Below are 17,116 nucleotides of genomic sequence, written 5' to 3'. Positions count from 1 at the left end.
TCGTGTGGAAAGTACATAAAAAATGCAAAATTGCAAACTCCATGACATTTTGCGGCACGCTTTAATACCTACAAGTTTTAGTAAAAGGAAAAATGAACTGAGCTGACTCAGAAGTCCCGCGGTCAGAGTGTGCAGACTGCAGGAAGCATTGACCTCGACATGATAAAACTGCTTTTAGATTCTGATATTACAGGTGTGTGCTAACAACCCCCCTGCCCTGGCGGAGGGTGGAACGAGAAAATCATTGGTAACAATCAATCCGGAAGGCAACAAATCATAAAATAGCGTCTCTTTCTCGTTTAAATGCCGACCCCAACTGCTGTTATTTCAAGAACCTTATTCCAAGTAACAGCATGCTTATTTTCATTTTAACATGACACACATCGCGGGTAGTCTTGATTTAAAAAAGGCCGTTATCACGTACTGAGCAGGGAGATCAAGAAATGTAACATCATTATTACGTTTTTTCAGTATATATTTTTTTCGTTTTCCCCCTACTTTGTGACAGCCTGAATTTCGCATTTGTGTTTTTCATTTACATCGACGGAGCCCGGTGGCCTCCAGGCACCCCCAAACCTCTGTGGCTCTGGGGCACCGCCCCGGCGTATTTACGCCACTGTATTGCATCCAAACTTCATAGCTTCGCAATTAGACCCATTCTTCAATCAAAATCTACTGATTTCCAATTCACTGGCCTCTGTGGATGTTTTGTCACTAACAATAAAAATTCCTTGCGAAGAAATCAATAACAGTCTCTCCTTTGTTCTGTATTTGTTTACACAATTAAAATTTATTGACTGTTTTAAAGATTTAAATATACAGAAGGAGAGCGGAGAAGTTCTAAGTTCTGTTTGGCAATGGGACATATTGTTCATGTATAAACATCAAGAGAGAATTTCTTCTGTATTTTTCTGAAGAAGGCGAGGTAGCTTTGAAGAAGGCGAAGAATATTTCAAATGTTGTAAATGCATTGGGTGTTTCTTGTAACATCCGATCGTTGATTCTTGCCCAACTACGATCACTAATAATTATATATTTTGGCATTGCATTTTATTTCATCGGCTGAGGACGGCTCGCTACAATTTTGCGGGTTACATGAGCTGTACAGATGTGTCAATCCCATACGAGCGTGCGTACTTCTTTTGCTTGCGGTTGAAGTTTGATGGGGAATTATAAAGATGTTAAAAATTTGCCCGTCCGGAAAAGGATAAGTCTTCAATCTAAATTATTTCAGTTACATAATGGAAGCCAACCCGGATCTGTTACGGAATCATATACTGTTACGTGGCAAGGTACGCAAAATAACTTGAAATTAATATTATTTGAAAGTTGAAATACGAATTACACGGTTGGACTGTATGGAGAAACACGAAAGTCATTGATTTTATAATAGAAATGCAATCAGAATAGTCGACATACCCAACATTTTAATAGGAATGAGATAGTGGAAACGGACAAAAGCACTGTGGTGTGATTGATTGACCTCAGCACTATGATTTGTCTGCAGTTAGAAAACAGTAATGAACACTCCAGTTATTGATCCCAATAGAGCATTACTTCAATCATTCTGACTGAAACCGCGAGTTAAAAATCAGTTTTTCAACACATTGCACAACCCGGACTTGATGAATGTATTTCATCACTTTGTGCATTCAAAATTTCTGCAGATTCCTTTACTGGGCCACAAAGAGCGTTTCCTAATAAGACAGTGAAATCGCCCCTTGATGCAAATTGGATCATTATTGACCCAAAATGTTACCTTTGACCAAAAACCACCCAAAAAGTTTTCGACCCCCTACCCATTAGCGAATTGTCATACAATACTATAAGCGTAACTTGGGAAGACAACTGCTCACCCTAATTTCTGAAGTTTATTAGTATAGTCATCCAGTTCACCTATGGACTGAGCTGCAGCGAATACCACAGTGTTTTGTTCAATTTTGTTTTTGTTTCACTGTATTAAGGTCTTTGGGCGACTAACCAGGCCAAGAGAAGGGAGGGGCAAGGAATTGAAAAGACAGCGACCCTGGCCTGACAAAGTGATCAGGTAAAACCTGTCAGGATGGCTGGTTGGAACAGTTCATGCCCATGCTCCACCTTTACAATGCTGCCCTTAAGCATACACATTGCCCAGGGCTTAAAGTGCCTTCAGTGAATAGCCCCCTAGCCAGAATGCTTATCCACAGTGATTTGCCAGAACACAGTCAATAATGAAAGTAAATAATCAGTAGACCTAATCCATGTTCCTGATATGTTTTAATAAATCATCGTTTCATAGACGGAACCAAAAGATTAATTAAAATTATTGCACAAAGTTCGTAAAGTGACAAGTGTTGCACATGATCTAAATTCCGACAGAAGGCTGATTTGCCAGAATGCTGTGCCGGCGCGTTCCGGCGCAGTTTAAGCCCTGACACTGCCCCTCTACTACTAGCTGGGTAATTGTCACTCACTTTTGAGCATGTGATCTGAATTGGTTCACACCTCACTTTAATACTTTTTTTTTTGTTTCTATACATTACGTGTTCCTTTACCACGGTAATAATAATTTATAAACTGTAGTGTCAAATTCAGGATTTCTTTATTTTCTGTTGCACCCGAAATGCTTGTAATTTAAATAAAGACGGGACTTATTCTGGACATGTTTTTTTGGGGGGTAGGGTCACAGATCCAATGTAAAATTGTGATTGAACTATATCTAACAATAATTTGTTCATGTTCAGAGATGTTCATGCATCTGCGCCTTCTCCCTTACTGAGTTTCTGTTCGCTGAGCGCTGTTTCTTAGACAATGGACAATTATTTAAAATTTTGTCTTATCTAGGCTGACATTACTACCAAATGCTCGGCTGTAAACGGTCTTCAAGTCTGAGAAAAGTTCTAAAATAACAACGGGAATGGAACTCTGATTTTAACCATTCTGGTAATGTCTTGCAATAAATGTTTTGCTACATCCATCTTAATAAAGGTCAGTGAACTTTGAGCGTGCTAGAGAAAGGGGATGCGGTATACGTTGATGGTCAAAGGAAGTACAGGTCGGTCTGTTGTGTGGGATACACAGTGTATTTTATAAGGGTAAGCAGAGACATACAGAACTCGGATCTTTGTCGGAAGTCTTGTTGCCCTAAATACAAAAGAAATTTTATTGCTTTCCCTGTGTCACAAAAATAGCAACATCTGGTATTGTTGTAAAGTGGAAAAGTTCCCTGTAAGTCACAAAAATAGCAACATCTGGTATTGTTGTAAAGTGGAAAAGTCCCCTGTAAGTCACAAAAATAGCAACATCTAGTATTGTTGTAAAGTGGAAAGGAAGAACTTTACGGTTAAAACAACAAATTATTGTTATTAATAGCCATCCTGGCACCCAAACCAAAAATAATACACTTGACTTATTCTGAAATTTGTGTTTGCAGTGAGCAGTTAGTTGGAATTCTTTTCTGTATATGTAACCTTCACGTGTATTGGTGCATAATGGTTTCATTTTTTATATTTTATCTGTGGTACTTGAACATTTCGTAAGTTTCACAAGAAGTTGTTGTGATTAATGTGCAGTGCTCCCAAAAGAAGAAAATCGAAAAAAAAAAAAAAATGTTGGAATATTTTAGTAAAAAGCCGAAACTTGGTAATATTGACAGAGCCAGAGGAGATAATGAAATAGTGAATAAAGAATTTACTTCTTGTGTTTCAGACGATACGAATTCAAGTGCTAGTGTGAAAACAGTGTCAGAAGATGAAGTCTCAGACGATAAGAATTCAAATGCCGGTACTACTGTAGAAACCGTGTCACAAAGATCATGATCCACTCAAATGTTGTGAAAAGGCAAAGATATTTCTAGCAGTAGGTCTAGATCCCTTTCAACCGCAATTGAAAACGTACCCCACAGGGAGTACACCCCCAACACCCCCTAACACCCCTCCAAATTTCTTGACACACACCTATTCCCTGTTCAGCGTAAGCTCTAAACTCCGATAAACAAAATATTTGTATCCTTCCGCTTCTCAGAAATACGATTGGCTAGTGATGTATCACTCCCATTCCCCACGGGAGGAGCAAATCATACACGTGCATTTTGACAATACTGGCTCGTGTTGTCCAGATATTTAGAGCAACAACAGAAAAGAAAGAAAAAAAAGATTTGAATTTCGCTGGTAAGCAATTGTTGCTGCTGGGCCGAGAGCACTCAAGACAATTGTATGAACTGCAGTGTTTGCAAAATATAATAGACTGAAATAGTGATGTCGTCACTTCCTCTCCGCTACCATGGTGATCGCCATGTTTTTTTCTATACAAACGCGTGAAGCGAATGGTGTATTTTTAAGTCTAGTACAAACAAGGACAACGGCTGTAAATTTATTTACAATTACAAAATACAGTATTTTAACGACTAATAAAGCTGGTGAGAAAGAGTACAGATTTAGAAAATGGAAGTGCGTTTAGGAAACTACAAATAAAATCAAGGGAATTCATAAATAAAGAAAGACTAATATCTAAGGAACTTATTTCTAAAAGCGTCACATCTCTAAGTGATAATATAGAAATCAAATACCGGTAATTAATATGAAAGTCATTATCATGTAATTCACCTTAAAAAGCAATTATACACAATATAAACTCCCTAACATACAGATTGACAAGCTGTCGGCACAAGGAAAAGTAAAATTATACGATTTTTTTTAAAAAAGAAAAAGTATCTGTTAGAACAATGTTCATTCTATTGGGACATTTACTTTTCTTATATCCAGTCTTCATCATGGAAGTGCACAATATTAGTGCCTACAATATTTAAAAAATGAAGAAGAAGACGCCGCCTTTGGAAATTTTCAATCCGGACCATCAGTGGATCGTCGTAGGTCAGATCTTTCCTTATATTCTCTATCAACTTTTTTTTTTTTTTTTTTTTTTTTAATAGGAACAGTATAATAAGAAAACATCCAAATTATGAATGGTTCAGCATATATTCTTAACAACTGTTAAACATTAATCCTGTCCACGTATGCAATGTTATGAAACTTATATTAATGAATCAAAAATTTTCCAGAATTATTTGTTACCTGATTATGAACAAGATGAGTACATTTGTTTTCTCTTTCATTTTCTATATCTCTGTTTTCTAGTTTCATTGATTAGAAATATTTAAGAAAAAACATAAATATTTCATTCAGTCTTATGTTCGCAATTCAGAAACTTTTCATCACTGTTTTCGTTTTGCATTTAGGTAATTTAGGTATTTAAGCTACTTGTTGTTTAGAAAATAAACTGGCAATCACCATGGCAACGAAAAGGATATGACGTCACACTATTTCAGTCTATACAAACGAACAGTTCGGCTTGATCAAGAAAGTACACGGACTGGTTAAACAATAATAATAATACTTCCACTACTAATAACAGTACTAAGGGGAAAGTCGTACACATTTTTGTTACATGAAAAATACATTATTATTATTATTATTATTATGACCACACGGTCATCCAAGTCCTATATTTTCTTTTCTTCTTTTATTAGTTGCTGAATGCACTTTGTCCAGTCTTTTCGAGCAATGCCAGACACGGCAGACTCAGCGAGAAATTTTACATCACGGAACTTCAATGTTTTGTTGTGCCTGGCTACGAAAACCCTTTGATTTCATATAAGCTCAATAGGGTTTAGGTTGCAATGATATGGAGGCAAACGAACTACAATATGATCTGCCTTTTCAGCAAGGTCATCTATAACATATTTTTTAATGTTATTTTGAGCACGTTTCCCTTGTTGGTGTTTCACCACAACACTCGCGGAACCGGACTCATGTCAGACATCTTTCTGACTTAAAAAGCAGAACACGCCTCCACAGTTGAATTGGCGCCATAATTACTGCGGATGCTTAGTGTTTATTTGTATTGTTTCATTAACCACATTCGATTGCAGTATTATTAGATAATCCGTATTATATTTTTGTCATTTATAATAATCTAGCAGTTTTATATGGAGCTTCATAGTGAAATTATTAATCAAATCATATGAACTATTTTGCGGAGGAGTACAAGCGTCGGTAGGCCAACAGCGAATCAGCAAGATTTACTTTCACGTCGCTTTGTTTATCGCTGTTTAGAGCTTAGGCCGAACATTGTTTAGTGATGGGTAAATTCCCGAGAAGATATTTTTCAGGAATATTCTCTGGGAAGATTCCCAAAATGGGAATTTTTCCGGGAAAATATGTACAATCACAAAGAAAATTGCATTATATTACTATATTATGATTTCAAAGTTAAATTCCTTTGTTTTTTTTTTTTATCACAGTATATTATTACTTTTGTCTCCAGAGGATTCTTTAAAATGTATATTCTGAACGGTACTATGTTACTTTATTAATATTTTATTATTTTTAGAGAGTACGCGTAAATGTATATTTACCTACAATTTGTTCTATCAAAGTAAATATGTGGAAAATATGGTATAGTAAGTCCACATATTTTTACACCGCTAAACAGTTTAAATTTATAAGTAAGTGGGTTTTCTAAACTTCACTCTACTACTGATATTATAAACATATTAAAATTTTAAATGTTATAAACAAATTAGATTGTGTAATTGCCAGAAGATACATATCTCACCAATTTATCAACATTTGCGCATACATACACTATGTGATCAAAAGTATCCGGACACCCCCAAAAATATAAGTTTTTCAGATTAGGTGCATTGCGTACAGGCCGACCTCCTCTGTTGACTGACAGAGACCTCCGACAGTTGAAGAGGGTCGTTAAATGTAATAGGCAGACATCTATCCAGACCATCACACAGGAATTACAAGCTGCACCAGGATCCACTCCCAAGTACTATGACAGTTAGGCGTGAGGTGAGAAAATTTGGATTTCATAGTCGAGCGGCTGCTCATAAGCGACATATCACGCAGGTAAATGCCAACCGACGCCTCGCTTCGTTTAAGGAGCGTACACATTGGACGATTCAACAGTGGAAAAACGTTGTGTGAAGTGACGAATCACGGTCCACAATGTGGCGATCCGATGGCAGGGTTTGGGTGTGGCGAATGCCCGGTGAACATAATCTGTCAGCATGTGTAGTGCCAACAGTAAAATTCGGAGGTGGTGGTGTTATGATGTGGTAATGTTTTTCTTGGAGGGGACTTGCACCCCTTGTTGTTTTGCGTGGCACTCTCACAGCGCAAGCCTAGATTGATGTTTTAAGCACCTTCTTGCTTCCCACTGTTGAAGAGCAATTCGGGGATGGCGATTGCATCTTTCAACACTATCGAGCACCTGTTCATACTGCACGCCCTGTGGCGGGGTGGTTACATGACCATAACATTCCTGTAATGGATTGGTCTGCACAGAGTCCTGACTTGAATCCTATAGAACACCTTTGGGATGTTTTGGAACGCCGACTTCGTGCCAAGCCTCACCGACCTACATCGATACCTCTCAGTTCAACAATCCGTGAAGAATGGGCTACTATTCCCCAAGAAACCTTCCAGCACCTGATTGAAATTATACCTGCAAGAGTTGAAGCTGTCATCAAGACTAAGGGTGAGCCAACACCATATTGAATTCCAGCAGTACCGATGGAGGGCGCCACGAACTTGCAAGTCATTTTCAGCCAGGTGTCCGGATATTTTTGATCACATAGTGTATTTATGTTCACAAAATTTGCAAGATACTGGCATATCTTTAAAATTTAGCACGTAACATTGCCACACACGACCTTTCTTCCTACCTATTTCTCGAAATTTCATGCGTTAATTCACATGTAAGAGAAGTCCGATTACCTCTTCAGAAATTCGAGTCAGAGACAGGAGACAGGCCGACGTGTATTACTAACGATGGTTCGGAGTGTATTGCAATAGTAATTCATCTCTATTTCTACATAATTTCTACATTACTTTGCAAACTGTTTCCTTTTCATCATTGGTAAATTAGTACTTTGCTACTTTTCAGTGCAAGTGTGAATGGAACTAATAAAGCATATGATTAGTTATATAAAGTAGTCAACGAATTTTATTTTTTTAACCTCCAAATTATTTAAAGAATAGAAGTAAATCATAATAAATGAAAATAAAGTAATTTGTCATACGGTTCTTATAATTTGGAAGATAAAATAAAGAAATGGAAATAAATTCCTTCCCGGGAATTTATATGTCAGGGAAAAAACCCGGGAGTATTCCCATTTTTTATTTTCCTTCCCACTGCCCATCACTACTCCCTTATCACGACGTCTTTAAAGGAACATGTACAGATGTGTGGAATGGCAAGGAGATTGATGCTCATATGAAAATGATGCGCTGTGTAGAGAGCGCAGGTTCAGCTAGTACCATTAAAGAATATTTAAATGATTCATTAAGTGAAGAGTTGGTAACAGATACTTACTCGTGAGTACATGCCTGGTGTGACACAAACGGTTAACTAACTACGACGTAAATTATCATATTTTTATACTTAATATATCCTGTTTAGGGATTGGCAAAACAGTTTTTTATATAAAAACCGGTTTCTAGAAAAACCGAAATCCGACATTTCAGTTTTCTCCAAAACCGGTTCGGTTTTCACCGAAACTGGTTTCGGTGAAAACTTTTGGAAAAATATTAAACTATTTCTGTGGAAACGGAATCGGATTCCGGAGAACAAGGAAACACTATTCTCGTCAGAAATAGAACCAATTAAAAAAAAAAACGGAACCGGTATTGAAGAAGACCGAAACCGGTTTCGGTGAAAAACCGAACCGGTTTTGGAAAAAAAACTGTTTTTTCAAAATTTTCAAAAACCTGTTTGTTTTACTGAAAAAAAAAACGGTTTTTGTGGCCACCACTAATCCTGTTATATGGTTTTGTATCCCCCCTCTGACAACTGTAATGCTTGTATGAGAATTTCTCGTGTTTTGTAAGCTAATAAAACAGGCAAATAAATGAAATGAAATGAAATAAGGGAATGGTGTAGCAAGTATATTGCAACAGGAAGTGTTTTAGATCGTGATACAAGCGGTAGATCGAGTGTTAATTAGGAACGTGTGAAAGCTGTCCATGTTACTTTCACCAAAAGCCCACGAAAATCCTTGAGTTGCGCATCACGTGAATAGGACATCCCGAAGTCAACTGTGTTAAAACTTTTACACAAACACTTGAAGTTATAAGCATATAAGGTACAGATTGTTCATGCGTTAAACACAAGAAGACCGTCCATGAAGAGACTTTATGTAATACTGAATATTTTGATTTATAAGTTACATATTATGTTGCATAAGTCCTTCTTAAATGTACGAATTACTAAATTATAATATTAGAATTGTAAAATACTTACTTTTGGCGAAACAAACTCCATACGTCTTTTTTGAGGTGCAAATACTGAAATTAATTTATCGCGAGATGAAGTGCGATTCACTTGTTCCTTTTTAAGCACTCGTTTTTACATCGCACCCCCGATCGGCTGATCATTGTGCACCCTACAGCTCTATAGTAGCAATGTGACTCATAGAAAAGGATAGAAATGCTGAATGGAAGCGCGCCTTACTAGACTTTTTACACTATTCCCTTACCGCCCATTCACGCAATAAAATAAGTTCGACAGAAAAAAGAAAAACGGAATCGTGCTTCATCTGAAAGTTTTCTGGAGAAACTGAAACACTCAACCAGACTGTGTCTGACAAAACAAAATGGTTACTGAAGCCCTGCTTCTCTGTGCTTACATCAGGAGGCAATCCAAATGAAATCGACCGATTTCCAGGTCAAAGGTTGCTGACAAAAATTTATTTATTTTTTAATTTTTTACCTAAGATTCTACCACATTCAGAGAGTTGAAAACGGGTATTCATTTATTTTTTAGCCACGCAGGTTTGTTTGTAGCGGCCATTTTGTATAGACGCCTGAGCGTACTTTGTATTTTTCAGAGGTTTCCGTTAAGAGGCTGTAACTTTTTAGGTTTTGAAGATAATGAGTTCAAACCAAAACCATATGAAAGATAATGAAATGGATAACACTCTGTGTTCTGTACACATTGAGATGTGCTTTAGAACGTCGAAAAAAGAAACTCTGAATATTGAGTTTGGAAACCAAGAAATGGCCATTTTGGAATGTACATTTTGAAACGAAACCTTCCATTTTTCGTCTACGTAGAGACCATATAGCAAACAACGTTCAAAACAAGTTTCAGATCTGAGAACCATATACTTGATTTTTTGGAAATTTTTGAACACTGCGAATTTTCGAAAATCGTGTATTTTCACCATCAAATATCTCAGGAAGGACAAAGTTAAAACTCCCAAATTTGCACAAAATAGACCATTGATATATAGTAACAAGTGAGTTAAATTGCATCACTGAGACTTGAGTAGTTTCTGAGTTATACGTTGTTGCAGCGATGTGAAATTCGCGATTTTAAGAGTTGAACACATGTGCAGGTTTTGTGTTGATATAATATTTCAGGCATACAATTTATCCTGTTTCATCAGAAGTGCAGTTAAAGAGCAAGAAATTAGAGATTTGCTGCTTGTAAAAGAATTACTAACACCAGATCATATCATAGATTTGTACCTCTGACACAAACACAAATCAGGTGTTATGAATACTCACAATCAGATGAATTTACTGATTACAGTACTCAGTACTTCCAGAACATAGCATGTTGTCATTTGCACCTAATGATACCGTAGGCTGTATTTATGACGAGAAATGGTGGATTGGGGTAATTGAAGATATCAGTTAGGAAAACATCCCCATGGCCCAAGAACCTCTTTTAAACTATCTACGAATGACAACATGCGGGTGCCAATCACTAAGGTTCTCCAGAAACTCACACCCACAGAGTTCACAACTCCTACAGGTCGTAATTTCAATATTAGTGCTAAACTCTGTACACAAATTAGTCAACTATTTACCTCACTGATGTCTTAACAGCAGCGCTATAGGCAGAAAAGAAATAACAGACGAGTTTCACTTTTTTCACAAGACATGATTCATAAATTATACACACTTTATCCATTTAACATTACTGTCGTGTTATTTTGACTTTTGCTACAAAGTTTATATCCACGCCTCATGGCGCTTCATTATATTAAGTCCCAGTTAAAGAAAGAAAGAGAGAGAGAGAGAAAAAAAAAAACAGAAACAACTCGAGTCTCAGTGATGCAATTTTGCGCACTTGTTACTTCACAACTATCGTCTATTTTGTGCAAATTTGAGATTTTTCACTTGTGTCCTTCCTGAGATATTTGATGGTGAAAATAGACGATTTTCGAAAATTCGCAATGTATAAAAAAAATTTTAAAAATCAAGTATATGGTTCTGATCTGAAACTTGTTTAAGACGTTGTTTATTATTTAGTCTCCATGTAGACAAAAAATGAAGGTGAGTCTCATTTATTTCACTTCAAAATATACATTCCAAAATGGCCATTTCTAGGTTTTCAATCTCAATGTTCAGAGTTTTTTTTTTCGACGTTCTAAAGTACGTCTGAATGTGCACATAACACGGAATGTTGTCTATTCCATTATCTTTCATATGGTTTTGGTTTGAACGCATTATCTTTAAAACATAACAAGTGACAGCGTTTAACGGAAACCTGTGAAAAGTGCAAAATACGCTCAGGCGCGTATACAAAGTGGCTACTACGACAAAACCTGCACGGCTAAAAAAAATTGAATACCCGTTTTCAACTCCCTGAATGTGGTACAAACTTAGGTAAAAAATTAATAAAAAACTAAATTTTGTCAGCAATCATCATTGGTCGATTTCATGTGGATTGCCCCTCAGTTGAATGCACATCACTAGTCCAACAGTCTGGCAGCCTTATTACAACACACCAAGAAATAAAACAAAAATTAATAAATTAAAACTACTTTTCATACGATGGATGTATTACGATCGTACAGAAACTAAAATAACAGCGAACACTCGCTTCTTCAAAGAGATGCTTACAGGCAAATACATCATTCAATTTGTATCTATTACAATGTAACATAACAAGAAATTACGTTGCCAAAATAAATTACAAACTAAAATTAATTCTACATTTTTTTTTTTTTTTTCATAATTTCATTTCAGTGTTGTCGATTGGCAAGACATAAAGGTTCAGTTTCTATACATGTTTCATTATTAAATCAATGAGCAAACCATGTATTTTCAGTTGAGCAGGCCCTTTTTCAACATGCTTCATTTGCTTTCATCGTCAAGATTTGTAAACGAATTTATTATACATGCAACAAAATGGCGTACAACGTTATCAGCGATATTGCAATTAGAACTGCTCGGCAGTTTTATACAAACATTATTTTACATGGAGAAAAATTAAAATTTCAAGGATCACATACGTACTATATGGAAAACAATTTTCTAGCACATGTAGTCTCTTTCTTTGTCAATATATATATATATATTACGTTTCTTCTTTATTCTTGTACATGGTTTGTGTGCATTAGCTATTATATTCTTTATTTAATGTCAGTTATGCCACTCACTCGGTACTCTCGCATTATTCATTCACGCTACGGTCGTCCATACTAAATCAACGAAGCTTCTTTTCCACAAAACACGTTAACTAACGATAGAAAATAACGTTCATTTATTAACACTGGCTTCTCTTCTATACAAACCCCACGACCACAGTTAGAGCAGGACGAAATTACTCCAACGTTTCTTTGCATCTTTCTTCTCAAGCTGCTAAACCTTCAGGAAGCGGCGTCTTTTAACATTTACAAACAATGACTGATTGACTTGTCCAAAAAAAGCTTTATCACCCATATCTTAATGCTTATGCTTGTGTTTGTGTTTGCGTGGAGGCGGTGACCTGGAAGGAGAACGATTCTTCCTGTACGGTGACCTTGACCTGGAACGACGGGACTTTCGAGGACTTCGACTTCGCGATCTGCAAAACATAAAAACAATACGAACGAATTACATCTTTAGTTTAAATTAGTAGTTTTTCAATTTTCATATAATCATGTACTACTACATATGTTCTTTTGCTGTCAGCAAACTTGTGAAAAATAGAGTGGTGGTTTCCCGTTGAATTCCAGCCCGCAGTATCCCAGCCGTTAAAGTCACTCTGACCACACCTGGGACTAATGTCCAAGTTGCCGTACCAATCAATATGATTTCCGCCAACTTGGCTAGTGGAGAACTGCTGCCTTCTTCGTCTGGCTACTCCATTTAGATCAATTCGATAAGGGTGGCCCTTCTCGTAGTGAACTACCACCGATATAGCTCCAAATTTCATTGCAACATGCAATTCTCCCCACCCGAGACGTAAAGATGGTGTTTATCGGGAAGATTAGCAGAAGACCGTGGAGCATGGAAGCTTCTCAGTCTGCCAATAATGGCAGAATACCTATGATGATGATATCTATAAAAGTGGTCACCATTAGCCAACTTCCTTGGGTCCACTCTCTGTAAATTCATCCATACTTTATCAAAATAAGTCGTAACAGTTTCCATAACTTAACATTATCTTCAACTTGTCTTTTCTACCATTAGCTATTAACGGTGTTTTAATAGGTGCATCAGCTTTATTAGCCAAGTATGCTATAAATGTGTGTAACTTGAATTACTTATTCGAAAACTGAATTACCTGGATTAAAAATTTTAACGAAGTTTACAAATGGCGGATGCCGCCATTTGTATTTTTTGGCCGACTTTCAAGTCGAATTGCCTGTCATATATAGTAAGGAAAATGTAGTCGAGTATAAATTGTAACTGTGCAAATTCAAGATCAGGAAAAAACAGTTTGTCAAAGTCAGGTAAAGAAATGTATAATCACAATAGGGTGTAATAATAGTCAAAATCGTGAAGAAGTTCCAATGGGAAGAAGAGGACCAATTACCCAGATAGTCAGGGTGTAAAAGTTGGAAAAAGTGAAAAATAAATTAAATGAAGACGTGTCAAGTAGCTGTAGATGAATGTAAATCTTTCCATGAATATTTGTAAAAGTGTATAAAAAGTGTACAATGAGAAATGTTCACTTTATCCACTTCCTTTTCTGCACTTCAATTTAAGAGATGTTGACACTATCACATGCACTACGAAACTCTTATCTTCATCAGACGTTAACTTGCAGAAATATCTCCATAACATTAACTTAATATTGTTGTATAATTTTAATTGTTTCATTTTATAATTTTTAAGTTTTAATATTTAACATCAGGTATTGTTATAATTTACTATTTCATTTTAAATTTTTATTATAACAGTTTTTTATAGTAAAAAAAAGAATAACGCTACATACAAACATGTCAAACAGCACATGATATAGATTGGGAAGGGGTCCAAGGTCTAAAACAAGAGAATACAAGAATAATAAGAAAATGGAAAGAAGCGCGAAGGATTAAGGGAGAAAGCAGTGACAGATTAATGAACTAGACAAATGGAATTCAAATACATGAACTATGGAACAGATTGTTAGAACGAATGGAAGAATAAAAATCACGGATATAAAAATTAACAAGGGACGTATGCGAACTGTGACAGCTAGATATTTATGAAAATTGGTTCCTCGACTAATTGTGGATTGCTGACCATCGTGGTGATAGTCACTCAGTGCGGCAATGCCTTGTTTATCCGATATATATAATAAATATACCAAACAGTGACCGGATGAGGCTGTGCTGAATCCCCAAAAACGCCGGAAAAAGGCAGAAAATGAAAAATGTATGCTGGTAACCTGAAACCTACGAAAGGGGGACACGTGACCAAGACCACAGCAGTACCTACTGTCATAAGCAGTGTTGCCATCCCAACACAAACTTATTTTTAAAAGAATATAATGTATACCATTTTGTGGTATTAAAATAATTGGCATAAAATGTGAAAGAAAATAAGCAAAATGTGGGTCATCAGTATTGCCAAATAAGGGAGATATGAGGCTGTAAAATTAAAAAATTATGAGGTCCTTGCAGAGAAACGAACAAATACTCAACAAAAACAAGACTGTGAAAGGAACAAATGTACAGTAGGGAGTAAACTACAACATGTACAGTATCCAGTGACTAACGAGCTTGATACAGGATTCGCCCAAAAAGGATACGTGTTAGAGTAGCCGAACAAAGAAGTAGTCCCATGTGACATAATGCGGAAATGTGAACAGCAAGTATTCCTGCAGCGCAGTAATTCCAATGGCGTTTATGTGGAATCGATATCTCGAACCGTTCCTGAGAACAATAAAACGAACTGTCTTTGAGTTGCAACACTGCATAAAATCCTACATGTCTTCCAAACCACAGAAACTAGATGTAGCGTGTGAAAACAGTACAGAAAAGCTCTGGCATGAAAGATAACAAATATAACTATTCTATTCGGTCTTGTTTCCATTTTGTACTAAAACAAACAATACACTGAGCAAGGCTATGTGATAATATGTAACAAAACACACAATCACGTAACAGTCTTGTATAACTGTGTCTTCATCAGACTTCCACTCCTTCTGGCTGTTTGGGAGTTGGTCACCTCTTATATACTCTCCGGATATCAACTTTTAATTAGGCTCCGCCCCTTCATTAAAAAGTAACACTTGTGTGGTTTTCACTTTCACTTTTTAGCTGCACACATGTCCAATTAAAAGTTTACTTTTTTTGCTGGACACATTCTGCCTTTAATTATCCTTATTTTTCTTATTAGTTTGTTCTCTTTCTTTCTTCTTCCTTTTCATTTTTTCTTCTTTAAACAGAATCTTCTCCCTCTTTATTTATCGAGAATCCTGCATTCCATTTCATCACCTTGTCTCCTGCCTTCATAATCTCCCTGGTTTCTTTCCATTTCCTCACCAAAGTTCTCTTCTCTACTTCTATGACCTCTGCTCCTTCCCACCCTATTTTATGATTTGTCTCTTTCTGATGTTTATATATCGCATTGTTATCCCTTTTTAATCTTACATCATCCTTGTGCTGTTTTATCCTTTCTTCCATCTTCTTCTTTGTTTCTCCTATGTAAATTTTGTTACACCTCGCGCATCCTACTTTATATATTACCCCCTTTTTGTCTTTGACCGCTATTGCTTTTCTCTTGGTCTTCATGACCAGTTCAATTATTCTGCTTCCTCCTCTCCTGTACGTCCTTATTCCTGCTTTCCGAAGCATTGTCTTTATCTTCTCTGTTTCTTTGCCTAGACTTTCTATTCCAAACCATTTTTTGTTCTTGTCTCATCCCTCTTCCTTCCTCACTCTTCCTATGTTTCTTGTCACCCTATTCTTTTCGTTGTATCCATTTCTCCTTAGTTGTGTCCAGAACTTCTTAAAAATCCCTTTTCCTCTGTTCTTCATTTGTGTTTAGGTTTCCTATTCTTTCCTCCATGCTTTTTATGAAATTCTCATTTTACCCTCATCCACATCACTACGTTTGTGGCAATCCACTCCCGCTGCACACTCTTTTTGGTACCAGGATGTAATAATAATAAACTCTCCTCCTTCTGACTTCTTTATTTTCATATCTAAATATGTGGCAAGAAATTACGTCAGAATCAATTCGCAAAGATTACCTGTGACAGGTGTTAGTCGAGAGTATAGGAAATGTTAACTACATTCAGGTTACCGAATATTTTAACGTAATACACCAATACATACAAGAGAAAAGCCATAGATAGTATGGTAAAGCGCGTACATTTCTTGCCCTAGCCGCACACTCGATATGATGTATCAAGCCCGTTAGTCACTGGATGCTATGCTTGTTGTGGTTTACTTCCTACTGTACATTTGTTTCTTCTTCAATTTTGTTGTAGTTCTACGGTTGTTCGTTTCATTGCACGGATCCCGTAATTTCTCGCCTTTAGAGCCTCATATCTCATTTATTTTGCAACATTGATAACCCACCTTTTGCTTATTTTCTTTTACGTTTTATGCCAATTGTTTTAATGTCATAAAATAGTATACGTTTAATTTTGAAAAATGTAATTTTGGGTTATGGTGGCAACACTACTTGTGTGACACTACTGCCATGTTCTTGGTCACGTGTCCCCCTTCTGTAGGTATCTGTAGGTAGCTTATCTGCACACTTTTTTCACTTTGTGCCTTTTCCCAGCGTTTCTGGGGTATAACTCGGCTCAGCCTCACCCGGCCACTGCTTGGTATATGTTTTATATACAGCGAGTAAACAAGGTCCTTCAGTACCGAATGACTATCAGCACGATGATTAGGGATCCACAAATA

At 36.6% G+C, this 17,116-nt stretch overlaps 1 protein-coding gene across 1 annotated transcript in view; it reads right to left on the bottom strand.

The window, feature by feature from the left end:
• Nucleotides 1–11,806: 11,806 nt before the first annotated feature.
• LOC145684375 (U2 snRNP-associated SURP motif-containing protein) overlaps nucleotides 11,807–17,116 on the bottom strand; it is a 108,766-nt gene continuing 103,456 nt past the window's right edge. The window contains exon 22 of the mRNA XM_081756621.1: nucleotides 11,807–12,849. Coding sequence (XP_081612747.1) covers nucleotides 12,729–12,849 — 121 coding nt within the window. The 3' untranslated portion in view covers nucleotides 11,807–12,728. The remainder of the gene's footprint in view (nucleotides 12,850–17,116) is intronic.

This window comes from Thermobia domestica, chromosome 4, assembly GCF_964235325.1.
Source record: "Thermobia domestica chromosome 4, izTheDome1.hap1.1, whole genome shotgun sequence".
NCBI classification, from domain to species: domain Eukaryota; kingdom Metazoa; phylum Arthropoda; class Insecta; order Zygentoma; family Lepismatidae; genus Thermobia; species Thermobia domestica.
Note: the sequence above shows the minus strand (reverse complement) of the source record. Positions and strands in the feature narration are given on the sequence as shown.